This window comes from Pongo abelii, chromosome 7 (assembly GCF_028885655.2).
Source record: "Pongo abelii isolate AG06213 chromosome 7, NHGRI_mPonAbe1-v2.0_pri, whole genome shotgun sequence".
Lineage (NCBI taxonomy): Eukaryota > Metazoa > Chordata > Mammalia > Primates > Hominidae > Pongo > Pongo abelii.
Genome location: NC_071992.2, coordinates 110,740,347 through 110,767,056, shown reverse-complemented (window position 1 = coordinate 110,767,056; position 26,710 = coordinate 110,740,347). Strand labels below are relative to the sequence as shown.

Here is a 26,710-nt window from a genome sequence, read left to right as displayed (position 1 = left end):
TTTAAAAACGAGAATAAAGGTAGTCAACATAAAGTTAAAAGCATCTGAACCAAAGGTTCTACACTAAAAAAAAGTACAAATACTTTTACTGCTTTAATTTTACTAAAGACAAGTAAATCTCAACAAAACTTAGCAAGTATTGAAATAAAATAGGTTATATATTTACTTTCACTTCAAAAAGTGCTATAAAAACAAAACACAAAGCAACCAAACATCTCACTTACCAAAGTAAATATCTGCCTGGATAATTAACCAGGAATGGTTATTTGGATTTATACTGAGTGTATATCGAACTAGCTCTTTCACTGTGATTGCCACAGCTTCAAAGTCCACAGACTGGAGGCTAAAAGGAAAGACACATAACATTAATCTCTATTTTAAAAGTCAACTTTAAATTCCATGCATGTATTTATTAAAAACAAAAACTCAGCCAAGATTTAGGTGAACATAAATATAATGCTAAATACTAGGAGTAAATGTATTATAAGAACTATCAACACAACTAAGTCTAAGAAAGTGTGATGGGTTAACTTTTTATCAGGGGTTGAAAACAATCTGATTTTTGTTCTCTTTTCTTCAAAATGTCAAAGGTAGACAAGGCTGCACCAAGAAAGTGTATTTGCCTCTTTTACAAATGTTTAAAACATATAGAAGTAGTAAGATAAAACCCTTACCTCTGCTTTTAGCACAATTTATGGGCAACGAAAGAGACTCATAAAATTACCCCAAATTATTATTATCATTTTTTTTTTGAGACAGAGTCTCACTCTGTCGCCCAGGTTGGAGTGCGGTGGCACGATCTCAGCTCACTGCAACCTCCGCCTCCCGGGTTCAAGCGACTCCTCTGCCTCGGCCTCTTGAGTAGCTGGGATTACAGGCGCTCACCACCACACCCAGCTAATTCTTTTTTTTTTTTGTATTTTTAGTAGAGACGGGGTTTCACCATGTTGGCCAGGCTGGTCTCAAACTCCTGGCCTCAGCCGATCTGCCCATCTCAGCCTCCCCGTGCTGGGGATTACAGTCCTGAGCCACCGCACCTGGCCCCCAAATGATTTTTAAGTTCTGTTACCTATGAGAAGTTACATAAAAATCAAGGACTCAGATACTGACAATGTTGCCATGTGGCCTTACATCCACCTTAAGCCTTCTTCCAAGAGTTACTGACTCCCCTCAAGATATTTCAGGGGCCTAATGGGGTCAGGGGCTGGATGTCCAAGTATATCACATCAGTGTATCTGGCAGCCCCCAAGAATCAAGAAAAGAGTATTGTGAGCCTGGCTAAATGTGGACACCTTCAGGTCCAGAGTCAGAAGATGGAACTGTGAAGAGAAAAGCGAGGCCGGCACCCAAAAAACTGCTAACTGCTCCCACCTCCTAAGAGCAGTAAAGCACAAGGGTAAAGAATACAGGCTGTGGATTCAGACACATGGCTCTATCATTTACAAGGTGAATTTAGACAAGGTACTTCTGTTGTCCTGAGGGGTTACAGTTTACCCTAACTCACCAGTGCCCAGTACAGTGGAAAACGAATTGTGGGATTATTAGCAAATAGTCAATTATTTATTTAAACTTAAATAGTTATATAAGTTAGATTGGCTTACAATTTTACAGACATTTACAAAATGTTACAAGTGTAAGAATTCTATATATCAAGTAGTTGGTTTTAAAAACATAATCTTCAATCCAGTGCCATTCCCACTATTCTTGGAATCAATAAAGAGTCCCACTCAGGAGAAATACTTTTCTCTAGTCAAACATTTAGTCATATTTTGTTTTCTCTGGGTCAATTTAAAGTATTTTCATCATGAAGATAATAGTTAAGCCTACTATGTACCAGTCTTTATTCTAAATATCTAGCTTAGAAAATGTATTATTTCAGGCCAGGTGCAGTGGCTCACGCCTGTAATACAAGTACTTTGGTAGGCCGAGGCGGGCGGATCACGAGGTCAGGAGATCAAGATCATCCTGGCTAACATGGTGAAACCCCATCTCTACTAAAAATACAAAAAGTAGCCGGGCATGGTGGTGGGCGCCTGTAGTCCCAGCTACTCAGGAGGCTAAGGCAGGAGAATGGCATGAACCCGGGAGGTAGAGCTTGCAGTGAGCCAAGATCGCGCTACTGCACTCCAGCCTGGGTGACATAGCAAGACTCCACCTCAAAAAAAAATAAATAAATAAATAAAAATATATTATTTCATCCTCACAATTCTGAGGCAGGTACTATTTTAGAGATGGGAAACATGGCACAGAAAGCAACTTATTGAAGGTCATATACCTCTAAGTGAAAAGGCTGGGGCTCAAACCCCGTGAGTCTGACCGAGAGCCCCTAGGGTAAACAATTCTTTTGCCTCATTTATAAACACACTGGAAACCAATCATTACAGTCTAAACTTAGGCCACAGAGGTAATACTACAGAGGCTAAAAAACACAACCATTAGGTGGGGCGCAGTGGCTCATGCCTGTAAACCCAGCACTTTGGGAGGCCGAGGCAGGCAGATCACAAGGTCAGGAGTTTGAGACCAGCCTGACCAACATGGTGAAACCTCATCTCTACTAAAAATACAAAAATTAGCTGTGTGTGGTGGCACGTGCCTGTAATCCCAGCTACTCAGGAGGCTGAGGCAGGAGAATTGCTTGAACCCGGGAGGCGGAGGTTGCAGTGAGCTGAGATCATGCCGCTGTACTCCAGCCTGGGCAACAGAGCGAGACTCCGTCTCAAAAAATAAAAATAAAAATAAATAAATAAATAAATAAAAATAAAAATTAGCCAGGTGTGGTGGCACATGCCTGTAGTCCCAGCCACTCAGGAGGCTAAGGCTGGAGAACTGCTCAAACCCAGAAGGTGGAGGTTGCAGTAAGCCGAGATCGTACCACTGCACTCCAGCTTGGGTGACAGAGTGAGACTTTGTCTCAAAAAAAAACCCCAAAAAAACAAAAACACAACCACTGAAACCACCAATTAAAAAATGCAAAACTGGGCTGGCCACAGTGGCTCACGCCTGTAATCCTAGCACTTTGGGAGGCTGAGGTGTGCAGATCACCTGAGGTCAGGAGTTTGGGACCAGCCTGACCAACATGGAGAAATCCGTCTCTACTAAAAATACAAAATTCACTGAGTGTGGTGGCACATGCCTGTAATCCCAGGTACTTGGGAGCCTGAGGCAGGAGAATCGCTTGAACCGGGGAGGCAGAGGTTGTGGTGAGCCAAGATTGCGCCACTGCACTCCAGCCTGGGCAACAAAAGTGAAACTCTGCCTCAAAAAAAAAAAAAATCCAAAACTGGGTGGGCATGGTGGCTCACGCCTATAATTCCAGAGCTCTAGGAGGCCAAGGTGGGCGGACCTCTAGAGGCTAGGGGTTCAAGACCAGCCTGGGAAACATGGTGAAACCCCATCTCTACTAAAAATACAAATAAATAGCTAGAGGTGGTGGCATGCACCTGTAATCCCAGATACTTGGGAGGCTGAGGCATGAGAATCGCTTGGACCTTGCAGGCGTAGGTTGCAATAAGCTGAGACCTCGCCACTGCACTCCAGCCTGGGCGACAAAGCAACGCGATGTCTAAAAAAAAGAGAAAAGAAAAGAAAAACTGTCTCTACCTGATTCTTGAATTGGTATCTAACAACAGATTTTATATAAAAATCAGAAACACAGGATGACGGACTCTGCAGTTCAAATGCTGTGGAGCATGCACATGTGCTTCATGCAGCATGGTGCTCCCTTGGGAAACAAGCCTCAGTAAGTGGAGGGCAGGGGCACTCACCTGCTCTGACCCTCCAAATCCCTGGATGAGACAGAGAGCTTTTCCAATCTCTAAGATTGAGATGGAAACAAATTCTTTACTATTATTCTATTATCAGCTTGCCTATGTACCGAAATCTTTCCTTCTTCAAAGATGCCACTAAAAGCAATAACATAAGGCTTGGAAAAGCACAAACTAAGAAGACTGAGAGGGAGGGCAGGGAGGAAAAACATTTGTGAGGAAACAAGTGGATTCCCCCACATGAGAAGTTGCTATGTGTGGGAAAAGAAAAATGTACATGATTTCTTCAAGTAAATGAACCCTTTTTCCTCCCCTAAAAAAAGTCCCCATCATCTTATTGTGATTCTCAGGTAGTGCATGCAAAAGGGAATATTTCTCAAAGTAATTAAAGAAGTTTAGTTTAGTTCCTACAGCAACTAAAAGAGATTGGGAGCCTTTTGATAACTGCAGCATTAGATGAGACATACAAAAAATTATGAAAAAACAAATCACTTTCAAATGGATACTTGTAAAAGAAATAAGATGCTGGAAACCTGATAGAAAGTCATTCTTTCATTGGTCCCAATTTTCCAATTCTACTGACAATCAGGACCACTTATATCTTCTGTTCCAAGGCTGATAAATCTTAACTCCTACTTAAGAGTTATGCTGGGCCAGGTGTGGTAGCTCCTGCCTGTAATGCCAGCACTTTGGGAGGCTGAGGCAAGCAGATCACTTGAGGTCAGGAGTTCGGGACCAGCCTGGCCAACATGGCAAAACCACGTCTCTACTGAAAATACAAAAATTAGACAGGCATGGTGGCAGGTGCCTGTAATCCCAGCTATTTGGGAGGCTGAGGCATGAGAATCGCTTGAACCTGAGAGGCAGAGGTTGCAGTGAGCAGAGACTGTACCACTGCATTCCAGCCTGGGCAACAGAGTGAGACTCTGCCTCAAAAAAAAAAAAAAAAAAAAAAAAAGGGTTACGCCTTATCCACAATTTATAGGAAGATAATTATCATTATCATAATAGAGAAACACAAAGACTATAGAATCTTAGATTTCTGGCCCTTTAATAAAATTATCTAAGGGTATCTATACTAGTCAGAATGGTTTCCAAATACATAACTCAATTAATAAAATAAAAGCTATACCACTACTTACTTGGGAATGGAAGATGGCCAAATAGAAATGTGTTCAGCTGTAATATCATTCACAATGTCCTCCTTTAAAAAGAAAAAGAAAAAAGGTGTGATTTACAAAGAAATTTCTTTTAAATTTTTCTAAATGAAATTATGAAATACTTACCCGAACATTGTGAAGTTTCACAAAGAGTGATAAAATAATAGTCAAAACGAGTGGTTCCTATGAGAAAGAAAACACAGAATCCTTAAACAGTGTGTGTATTTTTATTTATTTAATATTTCTCCTGTCAACCTCACAGACATCAAGCATTTTAAAAGACCCTTGCCTTTTTAAAATTTAGCATCTGTTTTAGCATGTGCTTTAGCACACTAAAAATCAAGTTTTTAATCGCATGTGGGGGCAGGGCGTGGACCATAGCACATAATTTACATAAAATTAGCATAAATGTTTGGCTTATGGTGCTATCTCCAAGCTCAACTCCTCACATGACTCTCAAGTAACTTTTTATCCCTTAAAATAATGTTCAAAGAGTGAAACCTAGGTTATGTCCAATAAATAAATATGACATTGATCCTACTAAGCAAAAATTAAAGCCAGGCTTCACACATCTAGCCCCTATTATGAAGACTTCTTTACAATTTAAAGAAATACCTGCTCCATTCACTAAAACATGGTAAAGTAAATGCAAAACAAACTTTTCCAATCAGAATATCCCACCCACCAATAATGATCACTGAAGAAAAGCACATTAACAGGTCACTTCAATAATTTAACCAGAGGCCAGGCAAGGTGGCTAACACCTGTAATCCCAGCACTGTGAGGGGCCAAGAAGGGAGGATAATTTGAGACCAGGAGTTAGAAACTAGCCTGGGCAACAAGAGGAGACCTCATCTCTACAAAAAATTAGCTGGGCATGGTGACATGTGCCTGTAGTCCCAGTTCCTCAGAAAGCTGAGGCAGGAGGACTGCTTAACCTCAATTAGAAGATGCAGTGAGTTACAATCACACCTCAGCACTCCAGCTTGGGTGACAGATCAAGACCCTGTCCCTTAAAAAACAAATAATAATTTAGTCAGTATTTGAAGTACCCAATAATTTTAAGTCATATTCTACAAAAACCAGCAATAGTAATTAGAGCAATTTTTAATAAACTTACTCGTAATTTTTTGATAAAAGAAAGCAGTTCACTCCTACAAAACAAAAATTTTTGAATACACATTTAATATTAGAAATAAAAAATAAAGAAAGTAAATTATAGGTGAAGGTTTATTCTTAATGCTCCAATTCTGCAAGTGTGAAAAGGAAAGTAATATTCTATTGTTATACTAACCTAATAACATTTCTTCCCTGTTTTAATCACATGTGAAATCTTCAATACTATCCAACCTTAAATACTACTGATTTTGAATTCCAGCTGATTAAATGATTAATAGTTTCTTAAAATGACATATAAACAAAAGATCTTTCCAAAGGTGGCCAAGGCAGACAGGTTCATCACAGATGAGTACTACAGAACTTGTAAGACTGTCCAACTTTATGATATACAGAATAAAAGCTGATGTTCTTGAAATCAACCTTTAATAGGTTAATAGTATAAATAGGATAAATATTAAGAACTCAAACACAACTGACAGAAACATACCAATACATACCGATACATGATACCTAACGTAGATTCCCTCTGTTTTATTAAACTAACTCTGCCATCATTTCCTCGTTTGTGCTGACTGGACACACTACAGATTTGAACAACAACTTCCCAAAGGTCTTTGGCAGTCCGTCTACTTTCTTTAGGGCCTGGAAGTTCTTTGCATGTAGCTGCTAAAAGCTGTCCAAGCTATAACATGAAAAACAAAATACACAAAAGATAATCTGTAATGTCGTGCACATTAGTTCTATTATCAAGGCACACTGGAGGAAAGATGGAATGACTGCCGAAACATACTAAGCACAGTTATTTTATGCTGTGCACTCTGTACAACCTTTGAGGAATTTAGGGCTCATTGTGTACTGACAGATCTGAATCTGAGAAAGATCCTCTGGTTCGAGCATATGAACTTTGTCTCTGAACAATTATAGTCTAGTGAAAACGAAAATGAGACAACGCAGAGACAGGTGATTTATTAAGTGGAAAAAAAACCGAGTTGCTAAATACACATAGTATGATCCCACGTTACATAGGGAAAAAAAAAGTGTAATGGAAGGCATACACCAAGATATTAACTGTAGTAAAAGCCCAGGGGGTGAGATTAAAATAGCGCTCAGATTTCTCTCTCTCCCTCGTGCACATACACACACATACAACTTTTAATCACTAAAAAAAAAAAATTGTTTCAATGAAAAAAATAAGGAAAGGAATAAGGAAACTGAAGTTGGCAGAATTAAGGGATACAGATTTAAAGCAATTTTTCTCGAAAATTGGTAGCAACTGGGAATGGAGCTACTGCTCATCTGAGGAGGTAGAATTAAGGCAGGACAGGTTACACAAAGTGACTGGTATGAATAAAAGCAGCCTCAATGACCTAAGATGTAGGGAGGACCCAGAAATAAAGAGTGGAAAAGCTAAAAGCAAAAGACAGAGAAAGAGTGACTTACAATAAATTCAGAATTTCTTTTCTTTTTGGAGGCAGGGTCTTGCTCTGCACCCAGGCTGGAGTGCAGTGGTGTAATCTTGGCTCACTGCAACCTCCGCCTCCCAGGCTCAAATGATTCTTGTGCCTCAGCCTCCTGAGTAGCTGGAATTACAGGCATGTGTCACCATGCCCGGCTAATTTCTGTATTTTTAGTAGAGATGGGGTTTCACCATGTTGGCCAGGCTGGTCTCGAACTCCTGGCCTCAAGTGATCTATCTGCCTTGGCGTCCCAAAGTGCTGAGATTACAGGCGTGAGCCACAGCATCTGGCCAAATTCAGAACTGGGCCCCTTTATCCTTGTTCATATTAACTTTTATACTCCATGGCTCTTGTAGAGGGTGCAGTAGCAAGGATAATTTCAAATCCATCAGGAACCCCTGGTTTCTACTTAAAATAGACCTAGACAATTTTCTAGGGGTCCCTACTGCTTAAGGCGGCTTTTTTAAGGAGATGGCAAGATTGTGACAAAGACAAAAATTGGTGGTTTTTCTCTACATTTTTTTGTTACGAAAAATTTCAAACAGAAAAATAAAAAAATAGTTCAATAAATACCTGACACATTGTGACTATTCTGCCATGTTTGCTTTATATATCTACATAAATTGTTTTGTTAAACCATATTAAACTAAGTTAGACACAATATTTCATCCCTAAATACTTCTACATACATCTTCTAAGGGCGATGACATTCTTCTCCATAACCACAACTCTGCGATCATGCCTAGGAAAATTAACAAGAGTACTGTGGCTTTCCAAAGCTCGTGAGAATAACATAAAAACCCTACCTATACTAGGTGAATGGACATGGACCAATGGCCTAGCAGGATATTTCATCCTGCAAGCTTACCTAAAATACTCTTCTCTGACAAATGGAATCACAATACATGCAGCTATTCACTGCAGTGTAATGCCAGGGCTACTGTAGCTCTTAGCTCAAATTCATCTTCTGTTGTCAGGGATCATATGCTTTAGGTCACTGAATTTATTACATAAATTTAATTTTAAAAATTTTCAAAGTCTAAGGCCTCAAATCAATTGAATTCCACAAACATTCTTGAGCACCTACTATGTGGTGGGCATCATGGAAAGCACAACATAAAAATTAACTGCCCTGAAGCAGTTCATTGTCTTATAGAGAAGACAAGTAGATAAATAACTTATTATTCAGCATAAACACAACAAAAGAAGTAAGTCAACAGTACAACAGTAGCAGGATCAGTACAACAGTACAAAGGAAGCAGGAAGAGGAAGTGATTTACTCATTTACAGAGAAAAGAATATGGGAAAGCATCAGAGAAATCACGCAAACACGCAAAGCTGGGAAGGACATCCTGGCTAATGTGACAAACAGCGTGTGCACAGGTGCAGAATGGAAATATGGCGTGGGCACGCTGGTGCTGCCAGCACAGGGCTGGAATGCCAAGGGGCAGGGGAGCTGCTCCTGGAGGAGGAGAAGCATGCACACCTTAAGAAGCCTGGTAGGCCACATAACAACGTAAGGTTTTAGCCTATACTAGCACCACTGTGGCTGCCAACCCCCCCCCCCCCACTACCTAGGCTCTTATCATCCAAGTGCCTATAACCTGTGCCCTTTCCATTATGTGACATTGCCACCCACTCTGATCCAAGGGGCAGACTAGACAGTTTTATATTATTGCAAAAGGGTATATTTTAGTGACATGCTTAAGAATTTTCTGTTCCTATTTGTGATTACGTAATATGAGAGTAGGAAAATATGTTCCTATGTAACAGAAGAGAAAACATTAAAATCACCTAATATCCCATTATCCAGAGATAATGGCTATTAATATCCTTTCAGACTTTTTCCTACACGTGTGTGCATGTGTGTGTGTGGTGTATTCCACACCAGATTGGAAGTGTGGAAACTGATTCAGATTGTATTTTTTTCAAAACACAATCCTTCATTCTAAACTTCTTTCTCTAATTCTTTTTTCCTTGACATTAACAAGGCAGTGAGAAGCCGATTATGTATGGAAGGTGGCACACAAAACCCTAACCACCAGATGACATATGAGGAGACACCCAAGTGACAATTCTTTCGCAAAGTCACCACACATCCTTTCTCCTTTTGGACCAGATCAGGGGAACTGCAGGAAGCAGTGAGACAGCCTCTCCCAGAGTTAGGCAACCAACAAAACAATTTCCTGTGTCCTTACACATTGCAGACCCTCAAGCATTCATTACACAAACACATGCCTATCTCTCCTGGTGCACAGCTCCACAGAATTCACTGCCAGAGGTAAAGAGAAGAGTTACTATGCTGTCTTTGCACTCAGTGACAAAGCTATGATTCTAAGTGTAAATGACAGTAACCTTGGAACACAATGGTTCCCTCATCTGATTTTCTTAAAGGCTAAGAAAATACTGGTGTGCATAATGAGACAAGTGCCCAATATATTAAGAACTCACATGCCAGAAAGTTCACTAAAGAGACAGAAATGATTCAGGCCGGGTGCGATGGCTTATGCCTGTAATCCCAGCACTTTGGGAGGCCTAGGCGGGTGGAGCACCTGAGGTCAGGAGTTCTAGACTAGCCATGGCAAAACCCCGTCTCTATTAAAAATACAAAACAAAAAAAAAACTACCCGGGTGTGGTGGTGCACGCCTGTAATCCCAGCTACTTGGGAGGCTGAGGCACAAGAATGGGTTGAAACTGGGAGGGAGAGATTGCAATGAGCCGAGATTGTGCCACTGCACTCCAGCCTGGGCGAAAGAGGGGGACTCAGTCTCCAAAAAAAAAGAAGATAGATACGATTCAATGTCTGAAATTTCAAAGAAAAGGATAATTCAAGTATGGCAATTTTCACGAGCAAGTGTAAAGATAACAAAAAGGGCCGGGAGCGGTGGCTCATGCCTGTAATCCCAGCACTTTGGGAGGCCGAGGTGGGCGGATCACCTGAGGTCGGGAGTTGAGACCCCCTGACTAACATGGAGAAACCTCATCTCTACTAAAAATACAAAATTAGCCAGGCGTGGTGGTGCGTGCCTGTAATCCCAGCTACTCGGGGGGCTGAGGCAGGAGAATTGCTTGAATCCGGGAGGCGGAGGTTGCGGTGAGCCGAGATTGTGCCACTGCACGCCAGCCTGGGCAACAAGAGCGAAACTCCATCTCAAAAAAAAAAAAAGGGCTGGGCTCAATGGCTCACGCCTGTAATCCCAGCACTTTGGGAGGCCGAGGCGGGCAGATCACGAGGTCAGGAGATTGAGACCATCCTGGCTAACACGGTGAAACCCCGTCTACACTAAAAATACAAAAAATTAGCCGGGTGTGGTGGTGGGCGCCTGTAGTCCCAGCTACTCGGGAGGCTGAGGCAGGAGAATGGTGTGAACCCAGGAGGCGGAGCTTGCAGTGAGCTGAGATCGCGCCACTGAACTCCAGCCTGGGCGACAGAGCAAGACTTCGTCTCAAAAAAAAAAAAAAAAAAAAAAAAAGATAACAAAAAGGGGGGAAAAACTGAAGAAATCAATAGACTCTCAATAAATCCTGAAAGGGTTAAAATGAAATGAGCTCAGTTTTTAAAAGGACATACATGAAATATGAAGGAAGAAACAAGTAACCAAACACAAATGTTACAAAGTGGCACAGTTTCACAAGAGTTCCCAGATAAACACAGATTTAAAGGATTTTTTTTTTTTTTTTTTTGAGACAGAGTCTCGCTCTGTCGCCCAGGCTGGAGGGCAAGTGGCGCTATCTCCGCTCACTGCAAGCTCCGCCTCCCGGGTTCACGCCATTCTCCTGCCTCAGCCTCCCGAGTAGCTGGGACTACAGGCGCCCGCCACTACGCCCGGCTAATTTTTTTTGTATTTTTAGTAAGGACGGGGTTTCACCGTGTTAGCCAGGATGGTCTCGATCTCCTGACCTCGTGATCTGCCCGTCTCGGCCTCCCAAAGTGCTGGGATTACAGGCGTGAGCCACTGCACCCAGCCGATTTAAAGGATTTGTATTACTAAAGACAAGTTAGGACAAACAAAGAATAACAAAAGGTAATAGCAACAATTAAAAATAATGAGAAAATCTGAAGCACCAAATATACCCAAAAAGGAGACAGGGACTTATAATGTTAAATCACTACATGTTTTACTTTGTTTTTTGGGTTTTCTTTTTTTTTTTTTGAGATGGAGTTTCGCTCTTGTTGCCCAGCCTGGAGTGCAATGGCGCCATCTCAGCTCACGGCAAACTCTGCCTCCCGGGTTCAAGCTATTCTCCTGCCTAAGCCTCCTGAGTAGCTAGGACTACAGGGGCCTGCCATCACACCCGGCCAATTTTTGTATTTTTAGTAGAGACAGGGTTTCACCATATTGGCCAGGCTGGTCTGGAACTCCTGACCTTGTGATCCACATGTCTTGGCCTCCCAAAAGTGCTGGGATTACAGGCGTGAGCCACCGCGCCCAGCCTACTTTGTTTTTTTTTTTTAACTGTAAGACCAGAAAGTGAGAAAAACCCACTACTTACTCAGAGTGTGTATAATATTAACACACGAAAGATATAATCTTAGAAAAAACCTCCAGTTTCTTATTAGTTTTGATATTTTCTGTACTCAGAAGCATTTTAGGTTGCAAAGGATATAATTAAGACAACAAAATAACTTACTGCCAATTTACTGAATAAATTCTTTCACTAGGGGAATAATTACTAATAGCAAACCTATTAGAGATTCAGACACAGCAAACTTAGAAGGGTAAAATTCTAAAGAAGAATAAAGTGTTCAAATGGAAACAAGGAGAAGTGCATCCCTGACGGACTCCATCAGTTCTAGAGTGTGATTAGAGCAACCAAAGCAAAGAAAGCAAATCTCTCATTACTTAGGATTACACCAATGTGTTATCTGTTAACTAAATAATCTGTGACTACATGCTCATGAATTATAGGGCATTAGAAAGAAATATTAGAACAATGTCAAGTGCATGAATTATCAAAAACTATCCTTTAACTATAAATCAACAAGCATTTGTCCAAACATTTGTATCACAGAAATTAGACAAGTTCCCAAAGTAGTATAAAGTTAAAGAAACAAGTATAATAATACCATCCTAACAATCCTTTTATTTAAACATTAACTACCTTTACATATGGATTACTCTGAAGCAAAAATGCAGGAACTTGGAGTGTAAGGTATTCATTTTCCCTCCAGTTTAACATAAAGGCAACACATTCCTCAGCTATAACTTGACGAAGAGGAATATCTAAAAAGCAAAGCAGAAAACAGTTGGAATTACCATCAAAACATTAAAATAAGAACAAAGCAAATACTTGCTCAGATTTCAATTGAATAAAAAAACAGGACGGGTATGGTGGCTCACACCTATAATCCCAACACTTTGGGAGGCCAAGGCAGGAGGATCACTTGAGGCCAGGAGTTCGAGACCAGCCTGGGCAAAAGAGTGAGACCTTGTCTCAAAAATAAAATTTTGTAGAGACAGGGTCTCGCTCTGTCACCCAGGATAGAGTGCAGTGGTGTGATCATGGCTCACTGCAGCCTTGAGCTCCCAGGCTCAAGCGATCCTTCCACCTCAACCTCCCCAAGTAGCTGGGACCACAGGTCCCACCACACCTGGCTAATGCTACCACACCTGGCCAATTTTTGCATTTTTGTAGAGATGGGGTCTCACTATGTTGTCCAGGCTGGTCCCGAACTCCTGGACTCCAGTGATCTGCCTGCCTCGGCCTCCCAAAGTGCTGGGATTATAGGCATGAGCCACCATGCCCAGCCTCCTTCTTATTTTAAATACTGTTTATAAGCACAAGCTATAGGACAAGTTGCTGAACATTTAATAAGTTAGGAGTTTACAAAAATTATATGCAGAGCTATCAGTCCTTTACCCTCCCTATCCCCAAAAAAGTGATGTGAACTACAAACTGTTAAGCCAAAAACGTAGCCCAAAGAGACTAATGATTTAAAGGAACTTTCACCCATTTCAAAGAGTAAGAGCACAGGCTTTGAAGCTGGGCTGGAGTAAAAAAAAGCACAGGCTTTGAAGCTGGACAGAACTCTGTCTCTTCCTGTGTGACTGTGGGCAAATTCCTCAACCTCTCTGCACCTCGGTTTCTTAGTTACAAAATGGGGATAAGGAAACAGTAGCTACTTCACAGAGCTGCTATGAGGACTAAATGAGTTATGCACCTGAAGCATAGAACAATGCCTGACACGCAGTTAGCACTCAATAAACATTAGGGTTTAAACATTCTTTCTCATTTTAGAAAACCATGTATGGAAAACCTACCTCTCACTTTTAAAAAGTAAACATGTATACAGCAGCATGCATCCTTTAGTGCCAGCATATTATTAGATCAATCCTCATGAAGACATTACAATATTTAAGAGCAATGATGTGTTAAAGCTCAAAGGCATTCTCTCTATAGGGTACTAAAAAGTTATGATCTATAACTGCATGCCCCTGCTGGAAATTAGACTTTAATTAGAAATTAAATTAACCCATAGGACTCAAGACGGTAGCACTTGCTTCTGTTCTGACACATTACTATCACCTTCCTTTATAATGCAATTCCACTGTTTATACTACTAAATGTGTACAGTATGATTTAATTGCTCTAAATACTTCTAAAGCAGAAAAATAAGAAACTGCTTTAACTAAGAAAGATTTATATGTGTCATAGATGATCATTTATATGGTAAGCCCCTTTTCATAGTAAGACATTTACAATTAGAATTAAACAGTCAAGATCTGTTCCTAAAGTAGCCACAAGTGAATTTCTAGCCCACTGGCAATCAGTGTGAAGGCATTTTATGGCTGTAACAAGGAAATAAAACTTCAATCTGTACACTCAAGGACATTTTGATTCTTTCAAACACCTGAAAATTGCAATATAGTTTCTCTAGTGTGTAGAAGTATCCCCTAAAATCCATGTGTATCTGGAACCTGAGAACGTGACCTTATTTGGAAACAGTCTTTGTAGATGTAATTAGCTATGATGAAGTCAGCTGGATTAGGGCAGAACTTAGATCCAATGACTGGCGTCCTTGGAAGAAGAGAACACAGACATACACGGGGGAAGGCCATGTGAAGATAGCAGCAGAGACTGGAGCAATGCAGCCACAAGCCAAAGATTGCTGGGTCACCAGAAGCTAGGAAGACGCAAGGAAAGAGTCTTGGAGCCTTTGGGGGCAGCACAGCCCTGCAGACATCCTGACTTCAGACATCCGGCCTCCAGAACTGGGAGATAATATATTTCTATTGTTTTAAGTCACCCAGTTTGTGGTACCTTGTTACAGAAATCCCAGAAACGAACAGTTTCCTTCATTTTTCCCAATGTTCTCAAGTGAACACCAAACCCAAATTCTGTTTTAGGAGTGAAATAACTTTTTTCAAAGATGATAAGAACTCAGCCAGGCATGGTGGCTCATGCCTCTAATCCCAGCACTTTGGGAGGGCGAGGAGGGTGGATCACCTGAGGTCAGGAGTTCAAAACCAGCCTGGCCAACATAGTGAAACCCCAACTCTACAAAAATACAAAAATTAGCCGGGCATGACGGTGGGTTCCTGTAATCCCAGCAACTGAGGAGGCTGAGGCAGGAGAGTCACTTTAACCCGGGAGGCAGAGACTGCAGTGGGCCGAGATCGCGCCATTACACTCCAGCCTGGGTGACAGAGCCACACTCCATCTCAAAAAAAAAAGATGATTACAAACTCAAATAAATCTGCTTTTAAATTTTCTCACAATTATCTCAGTACTGAGTTTCTGAAATTTGTCTTTGTGAACCAGTCTTACCAGGAAGCCTCATTTCCAGATAGCCTCGTACCCTACTTATAAGGTCGGATGGCGGTCTCTCTCCTGCCTGCCCTGTCCCAGCTTCATGTGTATGAATATCCAAAAGCAACATCTCATTCAGCATGACCTGACGAAGCTTCGGTGAGAACTCTGTTACCAACTCCAAACAAGCAGCAAAGAGCTGTTTAGCATGGGAAAAGTCCTGTGAAAAGAAAAAGAATAGCCTGGGTCACCTTTCCTTTGGCGCCAAAAAATGTGTGCCTTTATGTTGACAGAGCAAAGAGGAGAAGGATTAGTTCAAATGGTTAACGTTGCTTTTCTCAGGGAGTGAGGCTAGATAGTCTTTTCATCTCTGTATTGTTGATTTATTCCAAAAAATATTTAATACCTTTGTAATTTTAAAAAATCCAATAAACAATATAAAATACCTATATATTATTATGCAACTTTTATAAAAGTTATAAAATAACCGAAAACTTCTGTATTACACAGGTGTAAAATTCTATTACAAGCACCCTCCTCCATCCAACATATTCAGAATTAGACCTTAGACCATTCAAGGGTTACACATTCCAAAATCTTTGCACACCACCATACTAGACAATAAAATTGGCTAACAAATAAAATGAAATAAATCAGCTATGATCCAAGTCCTTTCCTATGCATCGCTTATGTTTCTAAAGACTATATTCTATTGCCCCACATATTTCATTTACCCCCATAATCTGGCTTCTACCCCCATCATTACAAAGAAATAGCTCTCACAAGCCAAAGATCTTTTAATTGTCCAATCTACTGAACACTGTTATCTTACAGGAATTAGGGGCTGCAACTCAGTGCTATGTATTGCCCTTTTCTTGACATTTTCTTTTCCCCTAGCTATTACACCTTCTACATTTGTCTGGTCCTCACACCCATCACACCACTATTTCTTGGACCTAGTATTGCATTCCCTAGGGTCTCACGCTCTTTATGTTCTCTCTGGGTGATTTTGGTAATTCCCAAATCTGTAACTCCAGTCCAGACCATTCTCCAAGCTTTAGGCTGTTTCCAACTGTAGCTTCAAATTAAAATTGTAAAAATAAACTCATAATCTGCCCTGCAAAAATGTGTTTCTGCACATTCATTTGCTGGTATTGCCACTTGTTCTCTGACTCTCAAACCAGAAGTCTGAGCATCGTGTTCAATTCTTTCTCCCTCTCTTGCCTTCCACATTAAGTCAGTTGCCAACTGCTTCCAGATTTTACCTCCTAAATATTTCTCTAATATGTTCTCTTCTCTCTATCCCTTGTAACACTTGTGACACTTACTAGCTGTGTGCCCTTGGACAATTTAATACCTTTAAAGATGAGATAATACCTTCCACAAACTTTTTGTGAATAAATGAAACAATAAATGTATATGAAATTTCAGAACAGTCTCTGTGCCCAGTAAATGTTATGTTAGGTGTAGAAGGAGATAAGGCTACTAACTACATTCCTCCTATTAAAACTTTTCAATGGCTTACAATTTTCTCAAGATGCATTGTCTAATATGGCAGCCACTAGATAAGATGTGGCTACTGAGCATGTGAAATGTGACTAGTCCAAATTGAGAGATTCTATAAAATATCTACCAGATTTTGAAGACTTAGCACATACATTTTCAAAAGAATGCAAAACATCCCAACTTTTTATATCGATTACACATTGAAATTAGACATATTGAGTTAAATAAATCATTTCAATCAACTACACTTTTTTATGAAATTACAGATTACATATGTGGCCTACACTATGTTTCCACTGGACAATGATGGTCTAGAGCAGCAGTTCTCCAACTTTAGAATGCAACAGAATTACTTTGAGGGCTTACTTAAAAAGATGTTGGGCCCCAACCCAGAATTTCTGATCCATTAGGTCTAGGACAGAGCCCCAGAATTTTTATTTCCAGCAAGTTCCAGCCACATGCAGTGGCTCATGCCTGTAATGCCAGCACTTTGGGAGGCTGATGTGGAAGGATTGTTTGAGCCCAGGAGTTAAGATCAGCCTGGGCAATATAAGGAGATGCTGTCTCTGCAAAAAAAAAAAAAAAAAAATTCTTTCAAATAAGCTAGGCATGGTGGCACATGCCTGTGGTTCCAGCTACTTAGGGGGCTGAGATGGGAGAACTGCTTGAGCCCAGGAAGTCGAGGCTGCAGTGAGCCATGATCACGCCACTGCACCCCGGTATGGGTGACACAGCAACACCCTGTCTCAAACAAAAAGTTCCCAAATGTCACAGATGCTGGTGTGGGGATGTAGTTAACTTATTTAAGCCTCAATTTTAGTTCATTTCTGCCTTCCAAATGCTGCCTTTAACCTTCCTAAAGAACTCAGAGTATGATCAGTCATGCAACTGCACTATCTTATGTGATTTAACATTCCACTTATGTCTCAACATCCCAGACTGCAAACTCATGTAAAATACACTACAAAAGTAGTATATTTTTTAAAAGTTTGTTTTTTAATCTTGGTACACAATCTTTACTAGCTGAATCCTAAAGAATACAAACAATATCTTTGCATGTTCTCTAAACTTTTAAAAAGGCACAGAGCAGTATTCATTTGATCAAGACCATTTTAGTATAATAACAACGGTAAAGCAAAAAGAACAAACCAAAATGCCTTTTCAAATATCCTTTTAGGCCTATGACTGTGACTTTAAAGATTAGGAAAAGGTAAGTTCTGGTCCCTGACTTCCTGCTAAAATTAGTAAAGCATATTCTTTTTTTTTTTTTTTTTTCGAGATGGACTATCACTCTGTCACCCAGGCTGGAGTGCAATGATGCAATTTCAGCTCACTCCAACCTCCACCTCCCATGAGATTCTCCTGCCTCAGACTCCAGAGTAGCTGAGATTACAGCCACCCAGCTAATTTTTGTATTTTTAGTAGAGAGAAGGTTTCACCATGTTGGCCTGGCTGGTCTTGACCTCAGTTGATCTGCCCACCTCAGACCCCCAAAGTGCTGGGATTACAGGTGTGAGCCACGGCACCTGACCATAAAGCATATTCTTAACAAGTGTTTGATACACACTTTTACTCACCTTAACAGTACTGCAGTGCAAACCTTTGGCCATAAGAATATAAACCAAATCTCTTGTTAAATTGTCTTTAATTCCCAAGATAACACCACTATAGACAGAAGGTACTTCCCACTAAAAGAAACAAAAAATACATATATATATATGCACACATAGAGGAAGCCAAATCCAGATAAGAATCTTTCAATAATCTTCAATCGCATTTAAAAAAATAATTCACAGGTCGTCTCTTAAAGAGAAAGGAAAATGACAGCCATAATATAACACTAACGAAAATGAACACATTTGCTACAATCAACAAGTAATAAATAATGGACCGGGATTACTATTAGGAAAAAAAGGCACACAAAGACTAGGAGTTTTATATATATTAATTCAGGTAATCCTCACAACAATATCAGGGTAAGTACTATTATGCTACTACTGTCATTTTGCAAATGAGAAAACTGCAACACAAAGTTAAATAACTTGTTCAAGATTATACGGCTATTTAAGTATGAAGCTGGCATTCAAGTTCAAGCAGGCGGTTAGTCCCAGAATCCCCTATCATAACTATTATGCTATACTTGTTCATCTTAAAAATTTTTGGTTTGTTCTTGATTTTTGAGATAGAGTCTCGCTCCATCGCCCAGGCTGGAGTGCAGTGGCGTGATCTCTGCTCACTGCAATCTCTGCCTCCCACATTCAAGTGATTCTCCTGCCTCAGCCTCCCGAGTAGCTGGAAATACAGGTGCATGCCACCATGCCCGGCTAATTTTTGTATTTTTAGTAGAGACAGGGTTTCACTATGTTAGCTAGGCTGGTCTTGAACTCCTGGCCTCAAGTGATCCACCCACCTCAGCTCCCCAAAGTGCGGGATTACAGGCATGAGCCACTGCACCTGGCCTTCATCTTAAAAATTCACACTAATAAATAGCATCAATGCTAAAAAAAAAAAAGCCCAACTAATTTTTAGAGCAATTTTTTCTTTTCTCTCTACTAGTATGTTTAAACCCAATTTTTAAAAATACAGGTCGGGTGCAGTGGCTCATGCCTATAATCCCAGCACTTTGGGAGGCTGAGGCAGGCAGATCACCTGAGGTCAGGAGGTCAGGAGTTCGAGACCAGCCTGACCAACATGGAGAACAACATGGAGAAACCCGTCTCTATTAAAAATACAAAATTCGTCAGGCATGGTGGGGCATGCCTGTAATCCCAGCTACTCGGGAGGCTGAGGCAGGAGAATCGCTTGAACCCGGGAGGCGGAGGTTGCAGTGAGCCAAGATCGCACCATTGCACTCCAGCCTGGGCAACAATAGTGAAACTCCGTCGCAAAAAAAAAAAAACACACCATACATTTCTGGCTGCCTTTTTACTACATCTTCAACAGGGGAGGAGTAAGTATGTAGGTAGTTAGGAGCATTACCATATTGCTTTAATTTCTCCTGTATCTGTTGATTACTTCCCTTGGATCTCTAAGCTACATTCCACTGAAATGGTGTTTTAAAAGCTATTTTCATTTGCACTTTCTATGCAGGAAACCTTTCTAATAGATAGACTCAGAAACAGGTAAATGTATTAGCTGGAGTTTTTAAAGGAACATTTAAAGCCAAAAATGTTCCATAATGAAGTATTATGCTACAGAATGCATAAATAATATACCATTTACATATATTTACAACTACATTTAAAATGCAGCCAGACGTGGTGGCTCACACCTGTAATCCCAACACTTGGGGAGGCAGAGGCGGGTAGATCACTTGTGGTCAGGAGTTCGAGACCATCCTGGCCAACATGGTGAAACCCCATCTCTACTAAAAATACAAAAATTAGCCGGGCATGGTGACAGGTACCTGTAATCCCAGCTACCAGGGAGGCTGAGGCAGGAGAATCACCTGAATCTGGGAGGCAGAGGTTGCAGTGAACCAAGATTGCACCACTGCACTCCAGCCTGAGTGACAGAGTGAGATTCTGTCTCAAAAAATAAATAAATGAAATAAAATGCATATATTTTGTCAACAAATGGAAAAACTCATTTTTAGATGTTACTCATTTAATGGTATCTTTTTGTTTCTGACATTTCCTATTTTCTCTGTCAATGGATGTTAAAAATGCAATTATGATCATATGAAGGTCTTAAAACTGTTAAGAAGTCCTTATTATCAAAAAGGTCAGGGAACAGCTTTTCTATTAAATTACCTCAGAAAACAAGGGCAATTTTCTTATCTGTTCTTGACATAGGGTTTACCTTATTAGACACTGTCCAGAATTGGCGCTCTGAAGTCATACCATGTAATTCAATTAAAATTTGTCTAATCCTCCAAGGATCCACTGACAATATAAGTTGATGCTCTAACTGACCAATGTTGACACTTGCTGAAGCTAAAAAAAGATTTACATTTCAATGATTTAATTCAAAGATATACACGAGAATGACAATTTACTTAAAATTATGTATTTTGTATTATATCTATAAATTAAAAGCTGCTATCATCTTGAGAACTGATTCATTCAACATTGTATAAATTACACATTAACTTCATCCTCACACAGAAAACCTAACAAAATTTTACTATATCTACATTTAATAAATGAATGCATTTTAAAAATAAAGATAATGAAAATATAAACGAGATAAAAATCAATATTTATTTCATGCAAAGAACTATGTGGAATATATGAAAATAATTAACTTACACACAGACTTATATACTACTTAACTTATACACTACTTTTGAATATAATGTGTTAACAGAAGCATATATAAAATGTTAATTTTGAGTAATAAACATTAAGCACGTGTTTTATGAGAGAAGGGGGCATGCTCTTCCCAGAGAACCAAAAATGATTACCAAAATCCCTAATTACAGCTCAGATATCAGATACAGTCTTCAATAATGCATTTCCAGCATTTCTGTGTTAACCTTACCCTTTTCCTTTACAACTGCACATTCAACCAGTTTAAATCTAGTGAAGGTCAAAGAAGCTAAAAGTTTGCTTTTGTTAAACCAATTGAATTCTCTCTCATCTATATTAAACGTTGAAGTTTATGTTTCTTATTTAAAAACAGCATTGTATTTTCTACTTATATTTGTAAGGGCAAAAATGGAAAAAAAAATCAAACAAGGCAAAAATGGCAATACTGCCAAAGCTGTTCAGTCAGCAGATACTAGCACAGTGATATAGACTGACACGCATGAAAATCTGTCCTCTTTTTGGTCCCAGCATCTCTCACTACTCCTCTCCCCCTTTCTGTTTTTACCTCCATGAACAAATTGGCAGCAGTGTTACCTTGGTCTATTTCTCCAGCGAAAATCTTTTTTTTTTTTTTTTTTGAGTCGGAGTCTCGCTGTGTCACCCAGGCTGGAGTGCAGTGGCGTGATCTTGGCTCACTGCAAGCTCCGCCTCCCCGGTTCACGCCATTCTCCTGCCTCAGCCTCCGGAGTAGCTGAGACTACAGGCACCCACCACCATGCCTGGCTAATTTTTTGTATTTTTAGTAGAGGCGGAGTTTCACCGTGTTAGCCAGGACGGTCTCTATCTGCTGACCTCGAGATCCGCCCGTCTCGGCCTCCCAAAGTGCTGGGATTACAGGCGTGAGCCACCGCGCCCGGCCTTCCCCAGCTAAAATCTTTCATGTATCTAGGCCTGAATCTGCACTAATCATTGGCTTGGCAGAGCTCTAGAGCATAACTGCTTATACAGAAATCTGATACAGAAGACAGGTGAATTTCTATTAATTACCAACATAAGTGTTAATTAAAACAAGTAAGAGAGAATCCTCAAATATATTTCAAGGTTAATTTGAATAGAGGGGCAAAACATGCCAACATTTTGGCTGGCAGACTAGAGAGCTAACCTGGGATATCATAAAATGAAGTTACAGGTTTAATGCACAGATTTACTCTAGGGGATCTCTTCCTCATCTGATCAACAAGTAGCTTTCGTTCTTCATCTTTCAACAATGTAATGAAAAGCTCATGTGAAGAAATCATGAAAACATACTGCAGATCTTCCAACCCCAGACACACATTCCTAGATCAGTAAGAAATATTGTAAAACAAGAAAGTGTATAATTTAGTTTGAGAAAAACAATCATATCAACCAATTTTAATAAGCCATTTAAAAAGTCACCATTACATAAACTGTATAATGATATTTTAAAATAGATTTTAAAATTTCCCTTTGGTCCTTATTTAAAATTGTGATGTCAATGCCACAATATTAAAAAAAGGTAACTATATAATCCTAACGTCTCACGTGGCTATACAAATTTGAACTTAATGGGTTCTCAAACACCAGTTACTGCCTGGTTAAAAGATACCCAAGACAAAAATAAAAGATAATACAGATATTTTGTTCACAGGACTAAGTTCAAAGTTAAAAAAAAAAAAAAAAAGGAAAGAAAAAAGAAAAGAAAGGTACTTACTTTAGAAAAGCAGCCATGTTTCCTTTCAAAGACTCTGAAGCTTTTTCTAAATTTACTGATCTTGAACATACCTAGGAATTTGAGTAATTTTCATTTGAATATGGGTACTTATAAAAATGTAAATTATAATTTGAAAAGGTTGGATTTAAAAACAACTGAATTTTCCTTTTTCAACAATGTACCAATCACAGATTTAGTTAAGTAACTTAACAGAAGAGACCAGACCAAGGAATAACAATCCATCACAAAGAGGGAATGGAATGTGACCATTTTAATAAGTGCAGGTGTATACATGTAGCAAAGAATAACTTAGTTACCATGCTATACAGTTCTCACAGAATTTATCAAGTATGTTGCCAAATTATATTAAGTGATAAACCATAGAAATCAATAGCTCCTGTCAGAAAAGAGTTAAAAAAATAAAAAAATTTTAAAACCAAAAAGAAAATAATTGAAAAGAATAACTGATTTGTCACGAATATAGAACTAATGGTTCTATATTCATGAGCTATTCATGAATAGTTAAAAAGGTAACCAAGGTTTAAAAAGTAAACAATGCAAACAAAGAATAGAAACTAGTTATGGTCATATTAGTTATCTACAAATAATATTTTCATATTATGTTGAATTTATTCATTAGATTAGGGTTCCTCCTCATATATTATTTATAAGAAGCCAAAATAAAATATAACTAGTGTAAAAGTCCATAATCTCAAGAAATTGCTAAATATTTTTTACATTGACACATGCAAAAAATAGAATGTTCATAGTAGTATTAATCACAGTAGCCGAAAAGTGGAAGTAACCTGCAGTCTACCAACTGATGAATAAACACACAAAATACAGTATATATCCATTAAGTATTATTCAGCCATAAAAAGTGAAGTACTGATACTTGCTACAATATTGAAAACGTGCTAAGAAGCCAGTTACAAAAGATCACCTATTTCATAGTTCCATTTACATAAAATATCCAGAACAGATAAATCTATAGAGAAAGTAGATTAGTAGTTGCCTCAGGTGGTGCGAGATTGAGGGAAAATGAAGAGTGACAGGTAATGAATAAGAGATTATCTTTTTGGGGTGAAAAAAGGAAGTGAAGTGATAGTTGCACAACTCTAGGAATACACTAAAACGCACTGACTTATACACTTTAAATGCATGAACTGTATGGTATGTGAATTATATGTTGATGAAACTGTTATTAAAAAAACAGGCTGGGTGCAGTGGCTCCTGCCTCTAATCCCAGCACTTTGGAAGACTGAGACAGGTGGATCACCTGAGGTCAAGAGTTCGAGATCAGCCTGGCCAACATGGTGAAACCTCGTCTCTACTAAAAATACAAAAAAAATTACGTGGGCATGGTGGTGCGGGCCTGTAGTCCCAGCTACTTGGGGAGGCTGAGGCAGGAGAATCACTTCAACCCAGGAGGCAGAGGTTGCAGTGAGTGGAGATCAGGCCACTGCCCTCCAGCCTGGGCAACAGAGAGAGACTCCATCTCAAAAAAAAAAAAAAAAAAAAGCAGTGTTTTAAAAGTACTATGTTCAAATACCATTTTCTGATTAACAAATTAACCTATCAGTAAATAACATCTGAGCATCTTGGAGTATGTATTATACACTTACATTCTAATAACTTTGTTTCTTTGCTGCCATATGTAAATATCTTATGGTGAGTAATAAATATCTGAGTCTCCTTTTACAACAGATTATTTATTCACATAGTGAGAAGCTTTGTACATGTGTCATGGAACAATGTAGGGAACATGTAACTTCTGATAAGCAAACCTAACAGATCATGTTATGTGAATTTCATGCACTTCAATTTAAAAAAAGAAAAACTCAAACTAGTGGGCATCTCTGTAGATGCTTTAATATTAAAATAATAAATTTTAATACTAATAAACTTAAGATGAAATGGACAAATCCTTAGAAAATAACTTCTTATAACGAACTGTAGAAAAACGAGAATATAGTTCTATGATCACTGATCAAAAACCTTCCCACAAAAAAATTACCCAGGCCCAGACTTTACTGGTAAATTCTACCCAACACTAAAAGAAGCAATGACTTCATTTTTACATAAACTTTTCCAGACAATAAAAAAGACAGATGCCTCAACTTATTTATAAGGCAAGCATGACCTTGACACGAAAATCAAAGGCAGGACAAGAAAAAAAAAAAATGCGTGCATCGGCCGGGTGTCATGGCTCACACCTGTAATCCAGGCACTTTGGGAGGCAGAAGTGGGAGGATCACTTGAGGTCAGGAGTTTGAAACCAGCCCAGCCAACATGGTAAAACCCCGTCTCTATTAAAAATACAAAAAAATTAGCTGGGCATGGTGGCGGGTGCCTGTAATCTCAGCTACTGTGGAGGCTGAGGCAGGAGAATCACTTGAACCCAGAGAGAGAAGTTGCGGTGAGCCAAGATTGTGCCACTGCACTCCAGTTTGGCTGACACAGTAAGACTTCGTCTCAAAAAAAAAAAAAATAAAAATATGTGCATCAATCTCATACATGAATGTAGAAAAAAAAAATCTTCATATATTGGCAAACCAAGTTCAGCAATTTCTATTAAAAAAATATCATGACCTAGTTGGGTCTATTCCAGACATGCAAAGGTGGTTTAACACTTGAAAATCAATTATACTTTATCACATGAACAGGTAAGGAGAGAAATTATGTGATCATTTCAACAGACACAGAAGCATTTAATACAATCTAAAAATAATTCATTATTTTAAAAACAGGACCTTCAGTGAACTAAGGAGAGAAGGGAACTTCCTTAATCAGATAAGGAATAGCAACAAAAACCTACAATAAACATAATTCTAAATGGTGAAACAGTGCAAGCTTGCTTTCTGAGACTGGGAGTGAGACGAGGCAGTTCTCTATTCCCACTTCTACTGAACACTGTACTGGAGGTAATAGCCAGCACATTAAGAATAAGTAAAAAGAGGCCGGGCACGGTGGCTCACACCTGCAATCCCAGTAATTTGGGAGGCCGAGGCGGGTGGATCACCTGGGGTCAGGAGTTTGAGACCTGCCTGACCAACATGGAGAAACCCCATCTCTACTAAAAATACAAAATTAGCCGGGCGTGGTGGCACATGCCTGTAGTCCCAGCTACTCAGGAGGCTGAGGCAGGAGAATTACTTGAACCTGGGATGCAGAGGTTGCGCTAAGCAGAGATCACGCCATTGCACTCCAGCCTGGGCAACGAGAAAGAAACTCCATCTCAAAAAAAAAAAAGTAAAAGTAAATCAAAATTAAAAGATCAGAAAAGGAATAAACAAAATGCATTCTTCACAGATGACTGCATACATAGAAAAATGGGAAAAAATATGAATAGAATTTTTAAAAGCTAAGCAAAGTTTTGTATCCAAAGTTGTTGGATACAAAATTATTAGAAAGTTAAATTATACCTCTGTATCAATGCATAAACTATTTTCAAGTCTACATTTTAAGAACTATATAAAAATTTAAGACTTCTATGGAAAAATTAGGAAGTTCTAAAGGACACTAAAGACTGCCTAAAGAAATCAAGAGCCATCATACCCGTTCATGGATTAGGACACCCAATAATGTAAACATGTAAATTCTTAGGGGTCTCCCTAAGCATACTTTGGCTTAGGAGGCTGCCCATAAATTTTTTTCTAATAAAGAAAAGAGACATAATTTCTTTCTAAACTGGCTTCTAAATTTAATGTAATTCCAAACAAAAATCCAACAGATTTGTGGAACTTGACAATCTGAGTCTAATGTTTACACATAAAAATGCAAAGGACTGCCGGGCGTGGTAGCTCACACCTGTAATCCCAGCACTTTGGGAGGCCGAGGCGGGCAGATCATGAGGTCAGGAGTTTGAGACCAGCCTGGCCAATATGGTAAAACCCCGTCTCTACTAAAAATACAAAAATATGCCAGGCATGGTGGCGCGTGCCTGTAGTCCCAGCTACTCGGGAGGCT

At 39.4% G+C, this 26,710-nt stretch overlaps 1 protein-coding gene across 4 annotated transcripts in view; it reads right to left on the bottom strand.

Moving 5' to 3' along the window:
• Positions 1-26,710, bottom strand: part of INTS8 (integrator complex subunit 8) — a 57,187-nt gene that overhangs the window by 8,125 nt on the left and 22,352 nt on the right. For 2 of the 4 annotated variants that reach the window (XM_009243963.4, XM_063726732.1), the window contains exons 11-21: positions 22,742-22,812; positions 22,172-22,347; positions 20,561-20,694; positions 18,337-18,447; positions 15,272-15,473; positions 12,605-12,726; positions 6,541-6,725; positions 6,045-6,078; positions 5,051-5,107; positions 4,907-4,968; positions 225-343 (exon numbers count right to left, since the gene is read on the bottom strand). In XM_009243963.4, coding sequence (XP_009242238.2) covers positions 225-343; positions 4,907-4,968; positions 5,051-5,107; positions 6,045-6,078; positions 6,541-6,725; positions 12,605-12,726; positions 15,272-15,473; positions 18,337-18,447; positions 20,561-20,694; positions 22,172-22,347; positions 22,742-22,812 — 1,273 coding nt within the window. Of the gene's footprint in view, positions 1-224; positions 344-3,440; positions 3,563-4,906; positions 4,969-5,050; positions 5,108-6,044; positions 6,079-6,540; positions 6,726-12,604; positions 12,727-15,271; positions 15,474-18,336; positions 18,448-20,560; positions 20,695-22,171; positions 22,348-22,741; positions 22,813-26,710 lie in introns of all 4 variants that reach the window. The other 2 variants (XR_008509196.2, XM_063726731.1) reach the window with 2 other exon arrangements.